This window comes from Carcharhinus amblyrhynchos, chromosome 9 (assembly GCF_965287045.1).
Source record: "Carcharhinus amblyrhynchos chromosome 9, sCarAmb.v2.hapA, whole genome shotgun sequence".
Lineage (NCBI taxonomy): Eukaryota > Metazoa > Chordata > Chondrichthyes > Carcharhiniformes > Carcharhinidae > Carcharhinus > Carcharhinus amblyrhynchos.
The window spans coordinates 69,319,066-69,346,383 of record NC_137332.1 but is presented as its reverse complement, the minus strand read 5'-3'; the positions used below and the strand labels follow the sequence as shown (position 1 = coordinate 69,346,383).

General features: G+C 40.4%; 1 protein-coding gene across 5 annotated transcripts in view; it reads right to left on the bottom strand.

Moving 5' to 3' along the window:
• Positions 1 to 27,318, bottom strand: part of prrc2c (proline-rich coiled-coil 2C) — an 81,796-nt gene that overhangs the window by 30,055 nt on the left and 24,423 nt on the right. For 2 of the 5 annotated variants that reach the window (XM_080195896.1, XM_080195899.1), the window contains exons 7-18: positions 26,449 to 26,510; positions 25,785 to 25,918; positions 25,613 to 25,703; positions 17,502 to 17,685; positions 14,800 to 14,886; positions 13,931 to 14,642; positions 11,730 to 11,902; positions 10,576 to 10,867; positions 8,246 to 8,456; positions 4,395 to 6,626; positions 1,383 to 1,588; positions 556 to 710 (exon numbers count right to left, since the gene is read on the bottom strand). In XM_080195896.1, the coding sequence (XP_080052022.1) occupies positions 556 to 710; positions 1,383 to 1,588; positions 4,395 to 6,626; positions 8,246 to 8,456; positions 10,576 to 10,867; positions 11,730 to 11,902; positions 13,931 to 14,642; positions 14,800 to 14,886; positions 17,502 to 17,685; positions 25,613 to 25,703; positions 25,785 to 25,918; positions 26,449 to 26,510 (4,539 nt within the window). The remainder of the gene's footprint in view (positions 1 to 555; positions 711 to 1,382; positions 1,589 to 4,394; positions 6,627 to 8,245; positions 8,457 to 10,575; positions 10,868 to 11,729; positions 11,903 to 13,930; positions 14,643 to 14,799; positions 14,887 to 17,501; positions 17,686 to 25,612; positions 25,704 to 25,784; positions 25,919 to 26,448; positions 26,511 to 27,318) is intronic. The other 3 variants (XM_080195897.1, XM_080195900.1, XM_080195898.1) reach the window with 2 other exon arrangements.

Here is a 27,318-nt window from a genome sequence, read left to right as displayed (position 1 = left end):
GCTTACGAGAATGAGGGATATCTAGTTGAAATATACAAGATGCTAAATAGGGCACTCAGTAAATATACAGGATGTTTTTTCTCATGGGGCAATTTAGAGATCATAGTTTTAGGATAACAGATAGCAGATTTAAAATAGAGAGGATAAAATACTTCTCTCCAAGGGGCATGAGTCTGTGGAATTCTCTATCCTGAAGCGTGGCGGATGCCAGGATATTGAAAAAATTTGAGATAGGCAGACATTAATGAGTTGAAGAGTTACGGAGAATGGGCAGGAAAGTGGAGTTGAAGCCGAGATCACCCATGATCATATCGAATGGCAGAGCAGGCTCGAGTGGCCGAATTGCCTGTTCCTGCTGAGTTCGTATGTTTTTTAATGCAGCTAAGTTTCTAGTCAACGATGATAGATTTGATAATGAGAGTAATGCCGTTTTATGGAAGTACTGGCTAAAACTTTCGCTTGTCGCGAACGTTAACTGCCTGAATTTGCTTGGCGTAGCATGAACTGTTCCTGCCTGCATATTCAAGTAAATACTCTTCGTATCAAATCGGTCACCTGGACAACTTGCTCCTCCTTCTTTCTGCGTTCCTCATCTTGTAGACGTTTCTGCTGTTTCTTTGACACAACTTCAGTAAATCCATCATCAGTTGTACTACACTGCAAGTCTTCAACAGTTGTCACTTCTGGGTGATCATCAATGATCACCACACCTACAACAAGAAATGAAATAGCAGCATAACCACCTTGATTGGTATTTGCAACACCAGACATTATTCTCCAGAATATGAGAATAAAATAACAGCTCACCAAACACAGAAGCAAGAATTTTCCACTCACCAGAAAAACAAAATCATTTTACATAGGAAAAGCAGGGAGATCTATTTGCACTGAAAACTAGAGGGACTCCAAACCACATTATCATGTAACTAAGCTAGAGGGATGGAAAAACCAGCTGTCAGACAACCAATTCAATCTAAACCAGTCACAGAGAGATAGTTACTCAGGGATAACTTTCCCGGATGCTTCTTCCTTATGGAGAAATCAATGGCCAGGTGATGCTCTTCTATGGTGGTACAGCCAAGACTAAAAATTCAGCAATCTGAAAGATTATAAACCCACACACCCCCATTACGGCATCAACGGAGCTCTAATATGATTTCCTAATTTGGATATTTGATAGCAGTCACCTTCAAAGGAACATCAGAGGCAACTCGTTATCTGAGGAAAGATATGTGTCCTTCCCTTGATTAATAAGACCATTATAATAGTTAGTTAAACTTACATTTGGCAGTTTGTTCATAAATATGGGGTAATTAAATCAGAACTGAATTACGGTTTATACATAAACTATAGTCAACTGTTGACAATGAAGTAATACTCACTAGCATAGTTGTTCAAATCAAACTGTGACAGGGCATCAGGCTTTTCTTTTGGTTTTTTAGCCGATTTGGATTCTTCTCTTTTCTTTCCAGTTGCATCTTTAGTAGACTTTGTAGCTGTGCCTGTATTGTTATTTTCCCCTGGATGATGAGCCATATTACTGCTGGTGGGATCAATACCAATCATTGCCGTTCTCTCTTCAAAAGGCCTAATCACACAAACCATACAATCAAGAAACTAACCACCATCCCCTCAAGATAACAGTGCATTACATGCCCTCAACCTTCACTCCAGTCAGGTAAAAGAAAATGGGAAAAAATGTATCCTGCTGAAAGAAGTGTACAAAACCAACTTTGCATGATTATTTTAAGCTGAAAATGTATTGATTAATTCTTGCATATCATTTACATCTGTCCCCTGAATTACAGATCCCACTGTTTAAGAACGACCGATTGTCAAACAATTACCATTTCTTGATTTGTGAAAGCTACATGTTAAAAATACAAAAACCCCATTTTCTAAAATAAAGATGGCTATTTTTGTTCCATCTTCCCCAACAATCATGATATTTTCTATGAACTTTGCACTGAACAAAAAAGTGTGATGTTGGTGATATAAATTAAATATTAGCTTCGGCCAGGCGCTCAAATGCCAACATTAATCACTCCCAGCTCAAGTTAGATGCATGGCAGTGCTTAGTGGATTCCAAGTGCTTCAGCCCTTAAATGTCCAGTGTTCATTTCAGACACCACCCATGTTATAAAAGTACAGCTGACTTTACTGATAATACTCAGCAAAATACGAAGTAATCAGTGGACAAGATTCAATAAATAATAGAAACCTATTCATGCTTTTTTTTTGGATAAATACCACCAGTTACCACTTCATCCAGTGTTTGTCGGACCTGATCTCCAAAACTTGATTACAAATCCACCCATTAAATTCCAAGAACTTGAGTTAAATTCTTCATAAAAATAATAAGCCATATGAAGAAAACATGGTCACAGTGATATAATATAAATTGAAGCAGCACACTGTGACAGCTGCTCTGACATCATAAGAACATAATAAGAAATAGGAGCAGGAGTAGGCCATCCAGCCCTTCGAGCCTGCCCCGCCATTCAATAAGATCATGGCTGATCTGTCGCTGCTCAGTTCCACTTTCCCGCCCTCTCCCCATAACCCCTAATCCCCTCTCCCATCAAAAACCCATCAACCCGCGTCTTAAAAATATTTAGCGAGGCAGCCTCCACCACTTCAACGGGCAGAGAATTCCAGAGATTCACCACCCTTTGAGTGAAGAAGTTCCTCCTCAACTCCGTTCTAAACCGCCCCCCTTTTATCTTGAGGCTGTGCCCCCTAGTCCTACTGTCTTTTGTGAGCGGGAAGAGTCTCTCCACCTCTATCCTATCCATCAGTATTTCAATATTTCAATATTCAATATTTCAGTATATCAGCAGCAGTATATCCTGGAAAATGCATCAAATGCTTAATGAGGACTTTTTAATAAAAATTTAATTTTGAGCTCATGGGGATATTTGTGTGAAAGAATGGAGCACTCAATTTGACCAGTAGATACCAGTAATAATCACTTTCAAGGAAAGCAGAGAAAAGCCCCTTCTACTCCACTCCAATATGCCTTTCACCCAAATTCACAAGCATACTGCTCCCACTAAATGAACATATCCAGCAGCTAGTATTTCCATTGAAAGTGTATTCACTTCTGGACTCCACTATTCCATTGATCTCCTGGCCATGCTTTTAACCCACACCCTCATAACTTTTAGCTCAATGATGAGGTGTTGCAGCTGTTGGACTGAGTTGGCATAGTTAGTATCTCACAACACCAGGTTAAAGTCCAACAGTTTATTTGGTAGCATGAGCTTTCGGAGCTTGTGCTATCATTTGGTTTTGTGAACTGAACTCTTCACTCACCTGATAAAGGGGCAACGCTCCAAAAACTTATGCTACCAAATAAGCCTGTTGGACTATAAACTGGTGTTGAGACTATTTACTGTGCTTAAGCTCAATAAAAACTCTGTTGCCTGCAACCTAATAGCCAGTCCTGCCCATTTGTCAAATTCTGCCCTCATTTGCGTGCACTGACTCCTCATTCCCATTACCTCAGTTTGGGACATTGTTCATGGCCTTGCTCCTTTACATTTCTGTAACAGCCTCCAGTTCCATACCTTAGCTCTTGATTCCTCCTTGGTGTCTTATTCATCTTCCCTTAATTCCACCATCTGTAGCCATGTCTTCACATGCCTAGGCTTCACAATGAAATTTCCCTACTAAAGTGCACTGCACACTCCTCAAAATGCACCTCTTTTTATCACCCCCAATATATTCTTCCTTAGCTCTGTATCTTCTTTTTTGATAATGCCTCAAACACTGTGGAATGTTTAAACCACTATAAATGTGATGCTGCCCATACACTTGGACTTGTACAGTGCACATGCGTATGCGCCTTGCACAGAGCCAGTACAGCTTGCAGGAGTCACCTATTTTGTGAACTTAGAATTTTTTTTCTGCATCATTCATTTATTCACTAGAATAAGCTCCATATTTAACTATTTAGGAAACATGATGCAAATTCTGGCAGTGACAAAAGTGTAAAGCACAAGGTAAAAATCATTATACTGATGGGAGAGGAAAAACACGCAGCTTCTTTACATCGGTATAATGATTTTAAAAAATGTTGCTCTTCTAACTTTGGCAATGTAAAAGGATAAAAATAGCGCATCAATTTCCACAGGTTAAGCGTTGTCAATATTTTTAGCACACAAGTTCACTTGGATAAGTTATTGTTTGCTGGCAAAGTTGTTGACCAAATTTCAAATTAAATGCAAATTGCAGTTTAAGTACTTTAAGATGTCAGAAACCACTCAAAACCGTGCCTTGCTAAAAAAAATGGTTTGAACAGACTTGTCCAAAAATTGAATTGGAAAGGCCATGTATGGCACAGTCTATCCTGTTAAAGAAATACCCTTAAAATCACCAAAAGGAAAACATGCCTTTTCACGTACCCTCTTCTACCAGGCTTTGACGACAGTCCACCTCGTCTTTCATTCTTGCTCCCAGAATAATTTCTGTTCGGCTTGCTTGTTCCACTGTTGCTTCTACGATTCTGTCGGTCTGCACCTGGACGCTGGCTGGAAAAACTTCTCTTTGCAGCATCCCTCTTCGGAAGGAGACTACTTTCTCCAGACTTTGTTGACTGCAAGTTGACATCTACCATTTTCTTTTCGTCTCTTTCACGCCTCTCGTTGAAGTCACTGCTTTCAGAAGCAGTCTCCCACTCTTCATTAGCCTGATCAGAAGAGTTTTGATTGGACAAATCTGGTGACTTGCTCCCAGCTACGTCTAGAGAATGCGCGTGTTCCTGCACACCACTATTAGGCGTTGCATTTGTCACTACATTTGCAGCAGTTTCATTCACTTTAGCTGCGGCTTCTCTCTCTCTCAAACGCCTGAATCTTGGTGGCTTGTCTTGTCTTGGTGGCCGTGTGGGTCTTTGTTTACGAAGTCGTTCCCTGCTGTGGTCAAATTTACGCTCTGATTTAACATGTCTCCTATCAAAAGGAAGCGTTTCAAAATGGTCCATCTTTTTCAGTTCCCCATCGTCTCTTCTGGGAGTATCTAACCTTGGAGGCCACATAGAATTAGAAGGCCCTGGCTTCCTCAATGGCGCAGATCTTGAACCACCACGGCCTCCAGCACCCCGACCACCCCCTCTAAACATTCCTCCCCTTCCACGTCTTGAAGGTTCACCTCTAGGAAGAAAACCAGGTTTTGGCTTTGGGTCATCCTCTTTTAAGGGGGGCTTTTCTGATGATCTATTATCAATCTTGAAGTTACTTTCAGACCTAAAGGACTTTTGAATGGGTTTGCTCTCAGGCCGACCTTCTTTCTTCAAACGCTTCCCTTTAGTTGGATTTTCTTTGTCAGAAATTGTATCACTTGCACTTTCATGAGCTTCAGTATCAGAATCTGTTTCCGAGCCATGTTGTCTGCGGCGTTTAGGAATCTCTTCAAAATCAGAGCTTTCACTACGGGTTTCGCTTTCTTCTCTTTGCCTAAATGAAGGTACACTCGTAACATGTTCTGACCTCTGTCTTGGCTCCCTGTAACGAGGGTACTCTCTGCTGCGGCCTCTTCCTCCACGCCCACGACCGTTATAGGATCCTCTAAAGCTGCGCCCTCGGGAATAAAACTCTCCACGACCTCTTCCCCTATATCCCTGGTCAGGAAACCAGTCACGTTGCTCCCTAACATCTTTTCGATAGTTACGAGGGGGTAACCCAGAATCCCGCCTGACAGGAAACCTATTATCAATACGCTGCCTTTCTGAGATCTGATTTTTAACATGTGGTTTCTCTTGCTTCTCATCTTTTGGTGTTTGGACTGAAGTAGCTTGATTGCTTATAGTTTTACTAACTGACATGACAGGAGCAAGTGACTCAGTTTTATCTATTAATGGCTTTACATCCTGGCTGACCTTTTTAACTACTGGTGCAGAACCATCTGGAAGAGTCTTTTCAGGTTCGGGTTTGATAGCTTTGATTGACTGAGATGGTTCTCTCTTTTCAGTTTTTGCAGCTTTACTACCTTTGATTGGAATGGAATGACGTTCCTCTTTTTCTTTTCTTTGTTCACGTTCTTCTTTCATATCTCTTAGCACTGGCTTTTTGATTGGGCCAGAACGACGCACTGGCCTCATGTAGCCTTCATCTCTCCTACTAGATCCAGGTCTAGGACCCCAACGTGTGTCATACCTGGACTCTCTTCTAAATTGTTTTTCATTCTTTATTCCTTCAAATGTTTTATTTTCTTTTTTTGACTTTTCTTCTAGTTTGTCTTGCTGATCTTTTGATTCAGTAGCCCGGTTTTGTATTTTAATTACAACTGGGAGAGGATCACCCTTCTGATCCTCCAACTTCAGTGAGTGGTTTGACCCGTGGGATAGACTTCTCTTTAAAACTGTTCGAGTTTCTGCCTGTATTGTAGGTTCCTCCTGCGAGCCCCGGGTCACAGCCGAATCCACAGATTCTAAGTTCACAGTGTCAGCCACCTTGTCAGTCTGAACAGGTTGCATATCTTCCAGTGGTTTGCTTGTAAATTTCCCCTTTTCATCTTCTGTCTTTTCCCTAAAAAGTTCCTGGTTCAACAGATTCAAATGTGGCGATAATTGCCTCTTTTCTGTGGAGTAAGCAGGCTTTCTCTCTTGTTCAATAGTCACCTCAGACCTAAAGGTATAACAAAACAATTAAACATCAGTGTTTCAGAATGCCTGAACAGTGGAACATACATACATTGTAATCATGCACCACAAAATCAGCAATTACATTCATCATTGAAGCACCACCTCAGTTTCTTAATACATCACAAACTCGAGATTTCGTAACAGGTTTCCTGCTACACTATGCATGGTCGGCACAGGCAGCCCTTGCTCAGCTAGTGAGCCTAAATAGCACCAGTAAGCTATCTGAATGTGACAGGGTATTGTATCTGAACCCCATTTTGTCTTCATCCAGTATCCACACAAAATATCAGCAGACAACATTGAATAACAAATAGGAACAGATAGCCAGGTAGATTTTTATTTCCTTCTGGCCATATTTCCTACCCTGGAAAAGGTACAATATCAAATTAGAACAACTTTGTTAGTCTGGCTAAGATTAACAAATTTAGCACAGGCCACAGAGTGAACATAAGAAACAGGAGCAGGAGTAGGCCATCTAACCCTTTGAGCCTGCCCCGCCATTCAATAAGATCATGGCTGATCTGAAGTTCCACTTTCCCGCTTTCTCCCCATAACCCTTAATTCCCTTGTCTGTCAAAAACCTATCTACCCATGACTTAAATATATTGAGCGAGGTAGCCTCCCAATGCGCAGAGAATTCCAGAGATTCACCACCCCTTGAGTGAAGAAGTTCCTCCTCAACTCTGTTCTAAACTGCGCCCCTCCCCGGCCCCCCCCCCCATCTTGAGGCTGTGCCCTCTTGTCCTGCTATCCTTTCTAAGCAGGAAGAATCTCTCTACCTCTACCCTATCCAACCCTTTCATTATCTTATACGTCTCTATAAGATCCCCCCTCATCCTTCTAAGCTCCAACGAGTACAGACCCAGTCTATTTAGTCTCTCTTCATAGGCCAACCCCCTCATCTCCGCTATCAGCCTAGTGAACCTCCTCTGCACTCCCTCCAAGGCCAAAATATCCTTGCGCAAGTGCGGCGACCAAAACTGCATACAGTACTCCAGCTGCGGCCTCACCAGTACCCTATACAGTTGCAGCAAGACCTCCCTGCTTTTATATTCCATCCCCCTCACTATAAAGGCCAGCATTCCATTCACCTTCTTGATCACCTGCTGCACCTGCAGACTGGGTTTTTGCGACTCGTGCACAAGGACCCCCAGGTCCCTTTGCACCGTAGCATGCTGCAGCTTTTCGCCCTTTAAATAGTAATCCCTCCTACTATTATTCCTGCCAAAGTGGATAACCTCACACTTGCTAACATTATACTTCATCTGCCAGGTCCTCGCCCACTCGCTCAGCCTATCCAGATCCCTCTGCAGACTTTCCACACCCTCCACACAATTTGCTTTTCCACTCATCTTTGTGTCATCAGCAAATTTTGTTACCCTACACTCAGCCCCCTCCTCCAGATCATCTATATAAATGGTAAATAGCTGAGGCCCCAGCACCGATCCCTGCAGCACTCCACTACTCACCAACCGCCAAACAGAATAGCACCCATTGATACCAAGTCTGTGAACCAGACTTGTAAGGATCAATGGTCTTTGAAACAAGCAAAGTAACTCTTACCAACACTCATCTTCGAAGAAGTCATGCCACAAAACCCACCTTGAATCTTTGGATTCTTCCACCACTACTGGAGGCGTTGTAGCTTGCTGTGATTCTGAATGAGGATATGGTTCTGAGTTCCATACCAATCGAGGCTCCGTGGATTGAATGGTGAGATCCCTGGCTGGTCGTGACAGATGGTCAAATGATTCAGGCCCTGAACCAGAATTATCCATCTGATCTCTTCTCATTAGTTTTGTTGGCATCATACCTATTAGGCACAAGATAGAAGTAATGATTTTCAAACAGACTGTCACAGCAATAGCTTGATCCCTGAAAGGGGTATTCATAGACCCGTAGGATCCCTATAAAGATTAGAGTACAGGTTTAATTCGAGCAAAATGGAAGTAAAAACAGATCATAAGAAACAATATGTCGGGCATGAAAAGCATTAATCTACCTTATGAAACAACAGTCAAGCCTTATTATTAATCTACTTAAATTCACATTCTGTACCCTATAGATGCTTCATGATGAATATGAAATATCTGCATTCTATTTTGAAACTTAAAAAAAACTTTGATTTTGATATACTGATGCCCAACATGCTGATGTTTTATTGGGCATCAATTACGTCGAAAGTTACTGAGAAAGTTCTCTTGAAAAAGGTGAGCTTGTGACTGGCTGACTCTTGTATAACATTTTTTCCAAACAGCTTTATGTATCTGAAGAAAGGAAAGTTGCAAGACTACAACAAAAGTAGGCTCTTGGAGGGAGCTGGCAGACATGATGAACTGAATGACTTTCATCTGTGCTGTAAGCATTCTCCAATTCTATACAGAGAATGCTAAGTTACTGGTAGTGCTCAGCAACTAAAATCACATAAGACGGGCATTAAACTAAATTCAATCCCGCTTGCATCAAGTCCGCACACTCTTTTCAGCATGATTCACTGCAACAGCAGGTACTCTCGAGTTGACAATCTGGGAAACTACAAGCCTATGAGTCTTGCATCAGTGGTGGGGAAATCATTGGAGAAGATTCTTAAGGTCAGATGTACTCACATCTGGAAGAGAATAGGCTTCTGGCGATAGGCAGCATAGTTTTGTGAAGGGGAGATCATGTCTCAGGAACTTGACTGAGTTCTTTGAGGAAGTGACAAAAAATATTGAACAGAACAGGACTGTGGATGTTGTACACATGGGCTTTAGTAAAGTTTTCGCTAAGGTTCCTCTGTAGACTGTTACAGAAGACAAAGTTATAAGAAATCTGAGGTGAGCTGGTAATATGGATACAAAACTGGCTCGGGCATAGAATGTAGAGAGTAGTAGTGGAAGGGTACTTTTCAAACTGGAGGTCTGCGACAAATGGTGTTCCACAAGGATCAATGTTAGGGCCTCCATATAAATGATTTGGAGGAAAATGTAGGTGGTCTGATTAGTAAATTTGCAAATGATACAAAAACTGGGGGAGTAGCACATATTGAGGATGATTGTCAGAGGATATAGCAGAATATAAATCAGCTGGACACCTGAGCCAAAAGATGGCAGATGGAATTTAACCCAGACAAACATGAGGTGATGCGATTTGGAGGGTCTACTGCAGAAGTAGAGCCCTTAGAAATATTTGCATAAAGGGATCTAAGCATGCAGATCCATAGTTCCCTGAAGGTGGCAACTCAGGTGGACAAGAAGGCATATGTCATGCTGGCCTTCATCGGTCAGGACGCTGAGTATAGGAATTGGAAAATCATGTTGTAAATGTATAAGACTTTGGTCAGGTCGCATTTGAAGTGTGTACAATTCTGGTCACCATACTGCCAGAAGGATGTTAACGCATTGGAAAGGGTGCAGCAGATTTACATGAGGATGTGCCTGGTTTGGAGGATGTGGATTATGAAGAAAGGCTGAACAAACTTGGATTGTTTTCATTGGAGCATTGGAGGATGAGGGGGGAACCTGACAGATGTCCACAAAATTACAACAGGCATGGATAGAGTGAATAGTTAGAGTCTTTTTCCCCAGGGTCAAATATTCGGATAGAGAGGGGAAAGTTTAAAAGAGATGGAAGGGGCAATTTTTTTACACAGAGGGTGAATGTATGGAATGTGCTGGTGGAGGTGGTGGTGGAAGCAGAGTCTATAATAATGTTCAAGAGACATCTGGATAGATACATGAATAGGCAGGGAATAGAGGGATATGGACCACACAGAGGCAAGAAAATATTAGATTAGAGGGGCATTTATGTTGGCACAGACTTGGTGGGCTGAAGGGCCTGCTCCTGAGCTGTACCATTCTTTGCTCCCAGAGCACTAACAAGAAAACTATGATCACACTAAAGTTCAAGATAAAAATATCACATCATATATAGCTACTTATAAAATTACCAACCAGGGTGCATTTGTGTCATGTCCATTGGTGGCCTTCCAGACATCATACGTGGATCCATGTAGGACTGCATCATAATCCAACGTGGATCAAATCCCATGGAAGCCAAGTGCTGATGATGAGGTGGGGCTAAAGGAGTCTGATACAAGGGCCTATGCTGTGGAGGCGGCACAGGAGCTCCAGATGGCTGAGGCTGGGACTGGGCTTGAGGTTGGGTTGGAGTCTGGGATTGTGTTTGTTGTTGATGAATGCCAGGTGATTGCTGCTGCCATTGCTGTTGTTTCATCATCTGTTCCTAAGAAAACAAAATTAATTCAACAAAAGATTCCAATGTATAGACAGTTACAATGCCTTAAAAGCATTTTAGTAGTAGCAGACAGCACCATTTAGAATTGCATTTGAACTAACAGATATAGAATATTCCCAATTGCTTGTGTTCAATGTCTGGTGCAGCACAGCCATACAAACGTTGCATCATTTACCCAGCCCAACCTCAAAAATGGACCTCTTATAGAAGTACAAGTTTTCCATTTCATAGATTAGGCACCCTTATTGGTCAAATCAAGATGTAGAGATGCCAGCATTGGACTGGGGCGAGCATAGTAAGAAATCTCACAGCACCAGGTTAAAGTCCAACAGGTTTATTTAGTATCACGAGCTTTCAGAGCACTGCTCCTTCATCAGGTGAGTTGGGATTACGTTCATCACCTGATGAAGAAGCATTGCTTTGAAAGCTTGTGATACCAAATAAACCTGTTGGACTTTAACCTGGTGTTGTGAGACTTCTTACTGGTCAAGTCAAATTGCAGACTTCATGATTAATCAGCCTAACTTTACTTCACAGACCCTGGCATAAAACTGTTATTAAAAAGGCACTTGAAATTGTGTTGAGACCCCAGAATTCAAAGACAAACTGGGACTTATTTGTACAAAAGCTTCAGGTACCTTACAAGCAACAGTATTGGTTTGTGCTAGACTAAAACTCTGATTCTCATCATGCTAATACCTGGCACGAGCAGAGCCCTTGATTTAACAAGTGCTGATTAACTGTGCTAAGAAAAACATTACATCGATGTTGTGCGCTGATGATGAATCAATTTCCTTTGAGCCAATTCCACAATCCCTTAGCTCACTCAAGGAGCCAGCCTATTTCCTACCTGCTGTCTCTGGAATCGGGGTGGCAGTGACTTCTGAAATTGCTTGGAGTAACCTGTGGGAACAGTAGGCCGTGTTTGGGACCCCAAGTCACCATCAGTGTCATTTGGTGCTTGAGTAACCTCCTTCTCGTTGAAAGTACTGTCCAATTGATTGATAGACTGAGAAGCATCATCTGTCAAAAAAATTCAATCTTATTGCTAATTTGCTGGGTAGTAACAATACCAAGCCTGGTTAAAACAAAGCTATCTTTATATGATGAATAGGTACACATTAAAAATTAAAGGAAATTTGGGCTGGCAGGTGGTAATCACAATTTTGTACTCTGTTGTATTCAAGAAGCCAAAACCAACTCTTTTTTCAGAAGAGCATTTTGATTGCATATATTCTTGTTTTCACGAAGAAAAAGATACACTTTACACTTCATATAAAATGCAAAGGAATCATGAAAAGGAAACATGAAATTCACATAAAATTCCTCTATAGATGAAGAGTTAATAAAATTAAAAGAATTAAAATAAAAACCTGCAGCTAAGTATAGAACTGTTGTACAGTGCTGTTGGTACTGCCATATGCCTGTATCATTGAGGGTCACTTCTAGATTCTTGGCAGTGTTTGATGAGGGATCTGTGGAAGGTAAATTGCCTAAACGGTTGCCCACAGCTTCAATGCAAAATGGAAACCCTACCGTAAAGCTACAAACTGAAATACCTTCACAAAGCCATTTTAAAATCTAAGAATCAACAATAACATGCATGCATGTAATGTCCAAGGTGCTTCACAGGAATTCCACGGAACAGAATTTGACACAATGGGATGTTATCTCTCTATGTGACAAAGACTAAACTGTTACATTTAATAAGTGCCTTAAAGGAAGACAGATATTTAGGAAGGGAACTCCAGAGCTTAGGGCCTCGGCAGCTGAAAGCATGGTGGAGCATCAATGTTGAAATAATTAAATTCTGGGATGTGCAAAAGGCTTCAATTGGGACTGCACTGATGTTGGCTGTTTACTACTATGCAAGTGGATGGCACAAGTCCTGAGGTCAACTAGAAACAAAGGAAACTAACAAAGAGAAATAAAGCACCACAACTTTAACATGTAGCAGGATGAGCACAAGGTCAGAAAATTAGTGTTAACAAGCATTCTGACTCAAACACCAGGTTATGCTGTAAAACACACGCTTCTCAAGGAGCAGCTAAGAGAAGCTGCCAAAGCATTCAGCCCACCACAGCCATTACTGCAACAAGTGCAATAATGCTAAACATTAGCTCATTAGCATTTATTATTATGAAGTGGGAAAGGGTGCCAGGTGCAGACCACCCTATTCTGTTCCTGACCAGATTTGCTTTGAAGAGAAAGGATGTAGAACTTCCCTGCATTTTAAAAGCAAACTGGAAATGCTACTCTAGGTAGCTAGGTGCGAGAGCACTAGTGCTGCTCTAACAGCAGGCAACAACATTCCCTTCAGTTGCAGAGACATTTGGCCTGATGAGAAATATCTCCCAATCTGATGATATATTGCCACAGCTAGAGAATAAACCTTCAATTTGCCTACTTCATGGAGGTCTGAGATACAACAGTTTCATCCCTTCCAAAGACAAATAAAAGATTGCAGAATGGAAGGGAAAGAGGTTAAATTACAATTCTAGCAACAATTTTGGTAATGGATGATGATTAAACTCAGCACATCGCAAAAGAACCCACAAGTTCCCCAGATAATGAACTGCTTACTTTCCTCAAAGTCAACAAACTGTCTTGATTTCTTCAATGCACAGTCGCACAAGCATATGTCTAACGATTGGAAAACTAAATATTTCAATGTTTGTGTCCGCAAATACAAGCTATGTAATTTCTAACTGAATCAAATACGTAATCCACACACAATTCTAAAAGCATTTAAACACAAAAAATGGCAGAAAAAAATCTATGTGCATTACATATAAAAACAAAACAGTTCTCAAAATAAAGCAGGAACGATTGACGCATTATTTTTAAATCTATTACCTACTTTTAAACTTTTAGCAGAGCTAAGTGTCAGACTGCTCCTGCACATCATATTCCTGACTAAAAGTTAATGATAGGTAGGCAGTGACCTCGTAAAATTGGAACATGGCTGAAATAAACCTTGAAGTTAGAATCCAAACCCTCTGCAGAGAATAATCTGGCTATCTACAAAATGATTTCTTATAAATTAGATACCTGCATCAGTTTTAATGCTGTTTTTGCGTTCCGTATTTTGGCCTTTGAAATCATCAAATTCACTCCGTGGTTCCTCCTGGCTCTTCTCCATCTCTGGCTCTTTTTCATTTGCATCTTCCTTCTCCTTTTCCAATTCTTGTTTGTGCTCTTTTTCTAGTTCTTCCTCATTTTCCTTTTCTTGTTCTTTCTCCTTCTCCTCTTCTTGTCCTTGTTGTTTCTCCTCTTCTTTCTCCTTCTCCTGTTCCTTTTCCCTCTCTTTTTGCAGTTCATTCACCTTTTCCTGTTCTTGCTCCCCCTCATGTTTTTTCTCCTTCTCCTGCTCTTTCTCAGTTTCTTTCGGGTTTTCATTTTCTTTTTCCTTTGCTTTTTCATTCTCATTTGCTACTGCATTTTCCTTCTCAATTTCCTTGGTGTTTATGCCCTCATTGCTCTTTGTCTTTTCCTTCTCTTTTGCTTTTTCCTTCCTTTCTTTTGAAGGAGTGCCATATTTTTCATCAAGTTTCTTCAGCTTTGCTGCACATGCTGCCAAACGCTGCTCCTCCATGCGTCGCTCTTCTTCCTCACGCCGTTTTCTAGCTCTTTCAACAGCTGCTGAAACATCAGACATTGATGGCTTCCTTCTCTGCCTCCAAGCTTCATCACCTTCACTAGGTAATATAGATTTGGTAGTAGCATACTTTCCAGGTCCAATCTGACGATTTGGAAGTGCATGCTATGATTTAATTGAATAGAAAAGTAAAGAATTGTTCGATTAAGTTATTAATCTTGTACATCAATTGATCTAATTACCAAAAGATTTACTAAATAAAGGTGTGAGGCAGCGTTAACTTAAATCTTTCTTGAACTGATTTTTTTGTTGTTTGAATTACCTGGGGAGCTGGTTTCTGATTAACAGGAACACTTCCTGTTCCACGCAATTCACGTGCCGCAGCTAGCACTGATGCCCTTCCTGAATCCTAAAGTGTAAACAGATATCAGCCTGTTATTCTAAACTTTACACCCCACAGCAATTTCAATTAACATGGCCAACAATTCAAGAATTTATACATAGCTGAAAGGAACCACTGCTTACAAGAACGGCAATGACTTTTAGGATTGAGACTGGAGTATTTGCATTCGATATCAAATAATTACACACGATTATGCGTGCTAATTATACTTTTCCACTTCGTCCAATTTATTTCAAGAGAAACTGGGGTATATTCTCATTTGTTAACAGATACTTAACCCTGTCTTATGCTTAAAAGTATTATTTACAATACAAATTCAGAGCATCTTTGGGGAGGCAAAATTGACGACAATCTATTTCCTCTTGTACAGTAGAAGTTCCATTCAACGCCATGAAGAGTGACATGAGGGCACACCATGAAAAACACTGGGCATACCTAAAAATGAGGTGCAACCTGGTGAAGTCATAATACAGGACTACACACGTGCATAAACAGCATGTAATAAACATGCAGCATAAACAGCATGTAATAAATAGTAATAGAAAGAAATTTCACAACCAACAAATCAGATCTAAGCTCTACAATCCTATTATAACCACCGTTTAATCAGAGTCCCTACAGTGCAGTAGAGGCCATTCAGCCCATCAAGTCTACACCGAATCTCTAACGGAACATCTTACCCAGGCTGCTCCCCACCTTATCCCTGTAACCCCACACACTTACCATGGCTAATCCATCTAACCCACACATTTTTGGACTGGTGGTGGATAATTGAACAACTCACTGAAGGAGAAGGCTCCACAAATATTCCCATGTTCAACGATGGAAGAGACCAGCATAGCAGTGCAAAAGATAAGGCTGAAGCATTTGCAACAAATGTCAAGTGGATAATTCATCTCAACATCCTCCGGAGGTTCCCAGCATCATAGGTGTCAGTCTTCAGCCAATTTGATTCACTCCATGTGATATCAAATGGCTGAAAGCACTAGACACTGCAAAGGCTGTGGACCCTGACAATATTCAAGCAATATTACTGAAGACTTAAGCTCTACCCCTAGCCAAGCTGTTCCAGTACAGCTACAGCCCTAGCATCTAGCTAGCAATGTGGAAAATTGCCTAGGCATATTCTACATGTAAGAAATAGGAGAAATCCAATCATGCCACTCAGATACTCTCGATCTTCAGCAGACTGGTGGAAGGGGGTCACCAATAGTACTATCAAGCAGCACTTACTCAGCATTAACATGCTCACTGACACAGTTTGGATTCCTGCAGGATCATTCAGCTCCTGTCTCATTAGCCTTAGTTTAAACATGGACAAAACAGCTGAATGCCAGAGGTGAGGTGAAAGCGATTGTCTTCGACATCGAGGTAACATTTGACAGAGTACAGCATCAAAGCTCTCTAGCAAAATGGAGTCAATGGGAATTTAAAGAGAAAATGCTCCACTGGTTGGAGTCATACCTGACACAAAGGAAGATGGTTGTGATAGTTAGACGTCAGTCATCTCAGCTCCAGGACATCACTGCAGGAGTTCCAAAGGGTAGCGTCCTAGGCCTAATCATCTTCAGCTGCTTTATCAATGACCTTCCTTCCGGTGAGGATGTTCACAGGTGACCGCAAAGTTTATCACCATTTGTGACTCCTCAGATAATGAAGTAGTTCATTTCAAATGCAGCAGGATGCAGGCAATATCCAGGCTTGGGCTGACATGGGATAAGTAGTATTTGCACTTTACAAATGCCAAGCAATGACCGTCTCCAACGAGAGTGGATCTAAACATCACCCTTTGATATTCAATGAAATTACCATCGCTGAATCCCCCATTAGCAACATCTTGGGGTTACTGCTAACCAGAACTGGAACTGGACTAACCATATAATTACAGTTGCAACCAAAGCAGTACAAAGGCTAGGAATCCTATGATGAGTAATTCAACCTCCTGACTCCCCAGAGTCTGTCCAGCATCTACAAGGCACAAGTCAGGGGTGTACAGGAAAACTTGCTCCGCTTGCTTGGAACAGTGCAGCTCCAACAACACTCAAGAAGTTTGTCTCAGGCAAAGAAGCCCATTAGCATTCTACACCTTTCACAAACAGTCAATCCTTCTACCACCAATGTGTAGTTTCTATAAGCAGCATTGCAGGAACTCACCAAGGTTCCTTAGACACATTTCAAACCCATGACCGCTAACATCTTGAAGGACAACAACAGCCGATACATGGGAACACTGCAAGTTCCCTCTCAACATCCTGATTTGGAAATATAAAAAAATGAAGTGTGCTGGGAGATTTACAAAATAAAGCAGTGAAGTCAAAATTAATCAGTCCAATTTTATGTGGAGAAACAACCTATCATTAACCATTAGTAGTTCAGCATTTTTCACATTTAACACGATTTTTCAAATTTATTTTATGTAATCAGGAAAGTGTAAATACAAGGGAACACAATGAAAGAGAAACTTTACAAGTCAAGAACAACTGACAGTTACTTCAACAATGAAATCTTCTTGGCTGTAAGGATGTCATGAAGTTGTGAAAGGCTCTCTGAAATTCATATTTTTCATTCTATAGAGTGCTCTATTGTTAACAGTGTCACATTGAGATCAAAACAGGGTCTACCTGACGGTCAGTGTGTAGGCCTCTGGTCAAAGAGCTCTTGTTCGGTGACTGCGGCGCTGCTTGCAATGTTGCACTCTCATCTGATGAACCTTTATTGCTGGGACACTCATTGATTTCTTTTTGGCCGTCAGAACTCTCTGAAGTTTTTGACCCAAGGCGCTCAGCTTTGTTGGTTTGCTCATCACTGTCACCACCAAAGGAAACGAGAAGTGAATTTCAGCAATCTTCAAAACATGGCATCCCAACAAAAGTCAATGTGACTATTTCACATCCAAACTTTCCCCTCCAATGGTATGTCAGTTACAATTCCAAATATTGGTAACTTCTTTTTGATTTTAAACTAAGATAAACTTTGAATGTAAAGGAATTTACCCAAATGAAGCTCACTGTAACACGCTTCATTGAAACTAAAGGAAAAAATCATTCCAAGATGAAATGCAGAACCGAACATTAGCCAATTTTTGTGGAATAAATGAGGGCCAACCCAGATTAACTGGCTGGGAGAAGAAAACGGATGAGAAATGTGGGGTAAGAAATGCCAAAAATGCAAATCAAGTTTGAGTTTAGCAAAAGATATGATTAATATGAGACAAATTAACATCTTACACGAACTAGGGATGTGAAGTATGGCAATGTAATAGAGTTATAGGGAATTCAACTGCACAGGAAATGGATTCCTTCAGGATGGTATCTTGCCTCTCCGGTGCTCAGCTCGATGCCTCAAAAGTAGTTACAGGACATTCTGGAGGGGATGGTGAACAGCCAGTGGTCGTGGTATATATTGGTGCAAATGACATAAATAAAAAAGGATGAGGTCCTAAAAGCAGAATATAGGAAGTTCGGCAGTAAGTTGAAAAATACAGTGATCTCAGGATTACCATCAGTGTCACATGCTAGTCAGAGTAGAATAGCACGATATATCAGATACCTGAAGGGCGAGCGAGCAAGTGAGTGAGTGTGTGAGAGAGAGATTGTATACTTGTGGGACATTGGGACCAGTACAAAGTGGTGGGGTTACAACTGGGCAGGGCCAGGACTGATGTCTGTAAAGGAGTATTTTAAGGGCGTCAGTCAGGACAGAGGTGGGGGGGGAATCCTGTGCAAAAGGTCAGCGGAAGGGGAATTGAGGACAAAAACAAAAATAAAGAGGAATAAGAAAAGTGACAGGCAGAGAAATCAAGGCCCAGAATCAAACAGGGCCACGTGAAAATGAGTGGAAACTGGACAAATAATGTTGAAGAGACAAGTCTTAAGGATTTGTGCCTTAAAGCATGTTGCATTCACAATAAAGTAGATCAACTAATTGCGCAAATAGATGTGAATAAGTATGATATAGTTGGGATTAAGGAGACATGGCTGTCGTGTGACCAGGGATGGGAAATGAACAACCAGGTATTCAGTATTTAGGAAGGACAGAAAAAGGAAAAAATGGTGCAGTTGCATTGCTGGTTAAAGAGGAAGTCAACAACAGCGAGGAAAGATGTTAGCTCCGACAATGTAGAATGTGTCTGGGTAGAACTGCGAAACACAAGGACAAAAGGTTAGTGAGGGTTGTACATAGACCTCAAACTGTAGTGGTGATGTTGGGGATGGAATTAAACAGGAAATTAAAAATGCAGACAATAAAGGAACATCTGTAATTATGGATGGCATATAGATTGAGCAAATCAAATTTGTCACAGTACCATAGAGGAGGAATTCCTGGAGTGTATGCAGGGTGGTTTTCTTGGACCAATATGTTGAAGAAACAACTGGAAGACAGCCATCCCAGACTAGGTATTATGTAATGAAAAAGGAAAAATTGGCGATCTGGTTGTTTGGGGATGAGCCACCTTGATATGATAGAGTTCTTCATCAAGATGGAGCGTGACATAGTGGACATACAGACTAGGGTCCTGAGTCTTAATAAAGGAGACTACCATGGAATGAGGCATTAAGTTGGCTATGATGGATTGGGAAACGTTATTTAAATGGATGATGATGGATAGGTAACGGCAAACATTCAAAGACCGCATGGGTGAATTGCAACAATTGTTTATTCCTGCCTGGTGCAAAAGTAAAATGGGAAAAGTGACCAAACCATGGCTTCCAAGAGGAATTAAATAGTATTAGCTTCAAGGGACATACAAATTGGTCAGAAAAAAACAAGGCCTGAGGATTAGAATTCAAAGGAGAACGAAGGAATTGATCAAGTAAAAGTTTATATAGACATGTGAAGAGGAAAAGATTGCTGAAGACAAATGTAGGAACCTTACTGTCAGAAACAGGGGAATTCGGGAAACAAAAGAAATAGCTGACCAACTAAATGCATACAGTTCTGTCGTCACAAAGAGGGACATAAATAAGAGGAATGTTTGGGAACACAGTTTAGTGAGAGCAAGAAACTGAAGGGAACCAGTATTAGTAGAGAAATTGTGTCGGGGAAATGGATGAGATTGAAGGATGAAAAATCCCCAGGGCATGATTTACATCCCAGAGTACTTAAAGAACTGGCTCCAGAAATAGCACATGCATTGGTTATCTTCCAGGATTCTATAGATTCTGGAACAGTTCCTACAGATTGGAGAGCAGGTAATGTAACCCCACTATTTAAAAAGTATATTAACCCACAATTCAATTTCTGTAGTACAACGAGTATTATGAAGGATTTTGAAGTCAATGGCAACATTACTTAAGCTTGTACAGAATGTCAGACTAAAAAAATCTCTTTGGTAACACAAGATACTGCCTGATTGGGAAGGGGGTAAATTTACAATTCAAGGTTACTAACTATCTCAGGCAATAAGCATTGGATCCACAGAACAGACACTAGCATATGTACATTTTTTTAAAGCAAGAAAACCAGCCTAGGCAACTATAAGCTCACACACATAGGAACATAGAACAAGAGTAGGCCATTCAGCCCACTGAGCTTGATGGCTGATCATCTTCCTCAACACTACTTTCCCAGAGCTAGTTTCATTTTCTTTGATGTAATTAATCTTCAAAATCTATCAATTTCTGTTTTAAACATACTCAATAATTGAGCTTTCACAGCCATCTAGGTGAAAAATTTGAGTGAAGAAATTACTCACCTCAGCCTTAAATCACCTGCCCCTTGACTTCAGACTCATCAGCTAGGGGAAGCATCTGATCAACATCCACCCTGTCACACTAAGAATTTTCAGACAAAATCATTCCTCGTTCTTCAAAACTCTAGGCAATACAGAACTAGTCTCGTCAGATCTACGCTAAGATAATTCTACCATTCCAGGGATTAATCTGGTGAATTTGCATTGCATTCCCTCAGTGGTAAGTGTATCCCTTCTTAGGAAAGGGGACCAAAACTGTACAGAATACTCCAGGTGAGGTTTCACCAAGCTCTATACAACTGCAGCAAAACATATTTACTCCTATATTCAAAATCCCTTTTGATGAAGGCCAACACACCACTTACTGCACCTGCATGCTAACTTTGTGACTCATTAACGAAGACACCCAAGTCCCTTTGCATTTCCCAACCTCTCACCATTCAATATTCTGCCTGTTTTGTCCACCAGAGTGAATAACTTCACACTTACATTATGTTTCATCTGCCATGCTCAAGCCCATTTACTTAGCCTTTCCAAGTGAGATCAATAACAGTTAAAATGGAAGGGACTTGTGCAACAAATAGATTAATAGTGCATGGGCTCAAGGAGACAATCTTGATCAACAAGTCTCAAAGGATATTACATAAACAAAGTAAATAGTGCCATTCCTCATGATGTAACTTATTTGGACTTCCAGAAACTTTTAGACAAAGTTTCACAGAAGTTAAAGAAATTACAGGCCACAAAATTACAAGATGGACTCACATTACAAAAATGTGTTCTCAATTTACAAAGGACACACAAAAAAGCAGTGAAAGAGACTTCAACTGGAAAGGGAAAATGGAACAGAGAAGCTTAAGCTATCCAAGTTAACAAAGATGGTACTTAAATGCCTGCATTAAAGCCCTGAAATTACAGTTTGCAGTATCAGCAACAAATGTTCAACACATCTGTCAACAGTCTTGTTAAAATTGTAGAAGAAAATCCTCAGTTATCTGCTAATACTGCCAACAATAACTTCTGGGTTTAAACATTATAGATAATATACCCTCGCAACTTCAAAGTAGGATCAGAAGAGAACAAAAAGCTCAGTCAATTCAGGAAGAGTTTAAAAAGGTTAAAAAGGGAATTTATTGTGCAGGTTCAGTCAGCAGTTATTAAGGCAAATGCAACATTAGCATTCATGTTGAAAGGGCCAGAAAACAAGAACAGGGATGTATCCCTGAGGCTGTATAAGACTCCGCTCAGACCCCATTTGGAGTATTGTGAACAGTTTTGGGCCCCATATCTAAGGAAGAATGTGCTGGCCTTTGAAAGGGTCCAAAGAAGGATCACACGAATGATCCCTGGAATGAAGAGCTTGTTGTGCAAGGAACGGCTGACGATTCTGTGTCTGTATTCGTTGGCATTCAGGAGAATGAGGGGGGTATCTTATTGAAACTGACAGGATACTGCGATAGAGTGGATGTACAGAAGATGCTTCCACTAGTAGGATAAACTAGAATCAGTGGACACAACATTAGGCTGAAGGGACGATCCTTTAAAACAGAGATGAGGAGGAGTTTCTTGAGCCAGAGTGGTGAATCTGTGGAACTCTTTGTCACAGAAGGCTGTGGAGGCCAAGTCATTGAGTGTCTTTAAGACAGAGATAGGTTCTTGGTTAATAAGGGGATCAGGGGTTATGGGGAAAAGGCAGGAGAATGGGGGATGAGAAAAATATCAGCCATGATTGAATGGCGGTGCAGATCTGATGGGCCGAGTGGCCTAATTCTGCTCTTATGTCTTATGGAAAGGTTGAATAGAGAATGGTAGTTTGGTGGCAATGATTCTGCACTAGTGTTGCAGAGGCCCAAAATAATTTTTTCAATGCTGAACTTTACAAGACAAGTTATGCTTTAAAATGTCTCCTTGAATTTGAGGTGAATGGAAAGTTCTGGATAAGGATATGGCCGTACTAAAGATCTCTGTTGCGAGCTAGGTCCACGTGATCTGGCTGCCAAATGGAAAGAAACTCCAATAGAAACCTGTTGGAATATCAAGTGACAACAGTCCTCACACCAGGGACACTTGTTTTATGAGACGAGAGCAGGGGAGAGAGAGCACATGAGCGAGAGCGACAATGGAATTACTGCAGTGTGAAGAAGCAAAACAACTGTTGCTGTGAACAGCAGATGATTGTTATGTGTAAAAAACTAAGCAGAATGATGAGGGTTGTGTTCTAGTCAAAAAGAGGACCAAACTGACAGAACGTTTGGAGATTTAAGGAACAGGAAGTCACAGGAATGAGCCATGCCAATCAGAGTCAGATTTGGAAGGCTTGGGCTGAGTGGAATGGTTTTCAGACAACTCTGGAAGTTTCAACAGGGAGAATTCAGTTGTTGGAAAGCTGGGAATAACTTTGGACCTGCTTTCGTAATGCTACATTTCCAAAAACAGTGCACTGCAAAAGAGGTTACAGGATTAGGTTAGTTAATGCAAAAGTATGTTTTCAGTTTGTTGTCTTAGTTGCCTGTTAAGTAATGTTTGATATATATTGATTGTAGTTTGCTTGTTACATTAGAAATCTTAAAGCAAAAATCCTGTACTTCAATGATTTCCATCAGTCACTGGAAAAATCTTTTTAATTAGGTTATTGGTCCCTTCTGGGATTTTAATACAAATGCTCTGGAGATACCAGTTCAAATTCCACCAAGGCAATGGGAGAATTTAAATTCAATTAATAAATAAATCAGAAATAAAAACTAGACCCTTCGACGCCACCAGATTGTCATGACAATCCACAAGGTTCATTAACGTCCTTCAGAGAAGATAATTTGGTCTGCCCTACGTGTGACTCCAACCTCACAGTAGCTGCCCCACTGCCCACTGAAGTGGCCTCTCAGGGCACCTGATTGTACCAAACTGCATCTGAAAAATCAGAAGATTGGACAGACAATCTGGCATTGACTCAAGTACCAGAAACAAGGATACATTGTCCAGTTGACCCTGCAAAGTCCCCACAAAAGCACAGAATCGATATGGTGCAGAAGTTCATTTGTCCCATTGTGCCTCCATTGGCACTCCGAATGAGCAACTCATCTAGCATCCATAACATTGCATATTCTTCCTTTTGCAGATAACTGTCAAATCCCTTTTTGATTGCTTCAGTTGAAACTGCCTCCACTACAGTGCCAGTCAATACATTGCAAACCCTAACCACTCACTGTGTAAAAAGGTTTCTCCTTTCACTTTGTTTCTTTTATTATTTACTTTAAACCTGTGTCTTCTTGATTCTTTCGTGAGTGGGAACAGTTTCTCCCCATCTACTCTGTCCAGACACCTCTTGATTTTGAATACTTTTATCAAATTGCCTCTCAGCTTTCTTTACTCGAGGGAAACATTCCTAATGTCTCCGATCCATCTCCATAACTGAAGTTCCTCTTCACTGGAACCATTCTTGTGAACTTTTTCTACACCCTCTCTAATGCATCACATCCTTTCTAAAGTGAAGTGCCTAGAGCCAGATGCAATACAGAGGTTGAATGCATAACTTATACAAATTCAACATAACCTCCATGCTCTTGTACTCTATGTCCCAATTCATTAAGTCCAAGATATTCTGCTTTATTATCTGCTTTCTTAATTCATCCTGCCATCTTCAAAGATTTATGCACATATACACCCAAGTCCCTCAGTTCGTGCACCCACATTAGAGTTGTACAATTTATTTCATAATGTCTCCCCAACATACTTCCTAGCAAAATGAATCACTTCACATTTCTCTACATTGAGCGTTATTCACCCATTCCACCAACTTGTTTTTGCCCGAGGTTCTACACTATTTTGCACTGTTCACAATGCTTCCAAGCTTCATATTATTTGAAAACTTTGGCATTGTATGCCAAGATCCAGTGCGTTAATGCACTGGAAAAGCAAGAGTCCCAACATGGTCTCCTAGGGAACTCTTACTACAAATTCCTCTCAGAACATAAACATCCACATACATCTTCACAAACATCTGGGGACTTGTTCCAAAACAAAAGTCTGTCCCATAGACTAGTAACACCGTAGTCTGACATACTCACAAACTCAGAATCATTGCTTGCAGACATCGTTGCAGATTCTGCTATCACCAACCCTGGGTATCTATAGACTTTAGCTTGTAAGTCGACCTTTGAAGCTTCGATAAATAGAGGTTGATTAATATACCGAGTATGAAAGTGAATTGCCAGTGTGGGAATGGATGGTCGCCACTTTTGTTGCTGATCTTGCGGGATCCAATCTCTGTTGATGTGCCTGAAATTCCCAGGCATCTTTGCAACACTACCCGTATTGCCCTTGCACCCAATTACAAGTCAAAACACCCATTTGTGGGGTGAAAAATCAAAGCCAATTACTAATGAGAATATAGCATGTTATGGCTGAAAGGATCAATTTATTTGCCAAGTAAAAAACATGATTTTTGGGGCTGAGAATGGGTGTCATCTTAAACATTAATGCTCTAGCCCACAGGCAACCAACTTGCCAAAGCTGAATGAGAGTCAGCAGGGACTCAGATTGATTCTAGATCCCTTGAAGTTTCACGGAATCAGGTCAAATTTGGACAAGAAAACACTACTACCTATCACACTCGATCAATATTCTATTATTATAGCTGATATTTCAAGTAAGTGATACACTTTGATTAGTATCAACTGTTAGGATTGGACTGTGTTGAGACAAACAAAAGAAAAGTACACAGGTTTGGAAAGACATCAAGATATCTGCACAAGAAAGATTGTTGAAAGCAAGCCTGAAATGCAATTAACTGACAGGTTGGTCTACTGTGAACCTAGTACTTTCAAAATTAGGAAAATTGAGGCAGAACTAGCCAAAATTAAACATTAGTCAGGGATTCAAATTTTGGATGTCAATGACTACACCATTAGATATACCAAGAATTGGTGACAATTTTCTTTTTTAAAATGCCCTAACTTTTAACGTAATGAAAGTAAACGTTGAGCAAACAGATTTTATAGCTTTGACTACTGCATAACGTATCACTTAAAAATTAAACCATACCAGCTTTCACCGTCTTCCTTCTGGGTAGATGTTCCTTCATCCTCATCACTAAAATTGAGTTTCTCTGTATAATCCACCTCTGACTGTGCTCCTGAAATGCACAAAACGTTCAACTGAATGCCTCTATTTGAGCTTTTGGTGAACAATGAACTCTAAAATTTTTCCATTTTACCTGCCCAGCCATCATCAGTTTCCGTGTCCAGGTTATCAAGCTCCTTCAATTCATTTTCTCTAATAATGGAGGGACGCTCAAGAAGATCTTGACACCATTGTGAATGTTGTTGCCTTAAGGAACTACTTTGGTTTCTAACCAGTATTGGAGAGATTGGGAGAAAGTTAATTAGTAGAAAATATGGATTAATTGGAAAAATTATTAGGGAGACATAACATTTAGGAGTGATTTCAACCACAAAGGTAAAATACAGAAATGAAAACTCAAAAGCAGAAAGAGGGAAGAGCCAAAAGCTGTACAATTTATTTCAAATACAAACTAAAAGAAAAAGTTAAGAAGCTGTTAATATAAAGGCTTATATAGTATTCAGTTATGTGCAGCCTGGGGATAAGATAGTGCTCATTGAAAACAGACACTTATTCAAACTTAATTTCAACTGTACATCATTTCTGTGAGGACACATTACAAATGAAAAGAATTCTTTATAACTTCAATTCCAGCATCGTTTTAGACTTCAGACATGTTCAAAGAGACAATACAATTCTCTAAATTAACTGACCTAAAACGGATTTATGAAAGTAAGTGAAAATGTATATCAACAGAAGCATGAAGACATCTGGATAATCTGTAGTATATAATCACTTTCAGAATTTATAGTACTTACTTAATATTTGGTGCAGGATATGGTAGTCGGTGTGGAAATTGCATTTTAGGTGAGTGAGCCATCTGAAAATTGCGGGAAAAAGCACACATAACCGATTGACTCATTTGATTTATAAATTAGATAGGAAATTTAGTATTTTATTCAAAGTTTCACAGAATTTCAAGTTTTTATGGTATTCATTTACAGTTGCCTTTATAAATTGCTACCTGTGCAGCTTTAACTGGTGATTTCAAGGGTGAGTTCCACTTGTACAGTGCCTTAAGACTTGGTAAAATCTTTCAAGCTACTTCGCAGGAGTACAAATGGACAAAAACTGAGAGGATTACAGTGCGGTGCCCAAGAGCTTGCAAAGAGGCTAGCTTAAAGCAGGACAGGGATGGAGAGGTTTAGCGAAGAAATTTCAGAGCTTAGGGCTTAGTAATCTAAACGCACACTAAGTCAAGTTAGCTTCAGACAACAACGAAGGCAAATAATGAAAATGTTCGTGGTCTGTAACAGATTTGAATAGAGTCTCAAAAGAGATATTGATTTGCTAAGTGTTTAAAAAAATCATTGCCTTGCTGCTGAAGCTTCTCCTTCCAGAGCCAGTTTTTCCTTACTCTCTCAAAACCTTTCAGGATATTGAACACCTCTATCAAGTCACCAAACTTTTCCAGTCTTTCCTCATAACTGAAGTTCCTCACCCTTGATACTCTGTTTTGTTTGTGTTTGATCAATCTGAGGTGCTTCCTACGCACCTCCAGGTCACATGAAACACCCTAAGGTTTGCACATGGCACAGGAAGTGTAAGCACATTCAAATAATGAATATGCTATAAAGAACTTTGGAATGTAAAAAAGATGTGAAATGTGCTATATAAAACTCAATGAA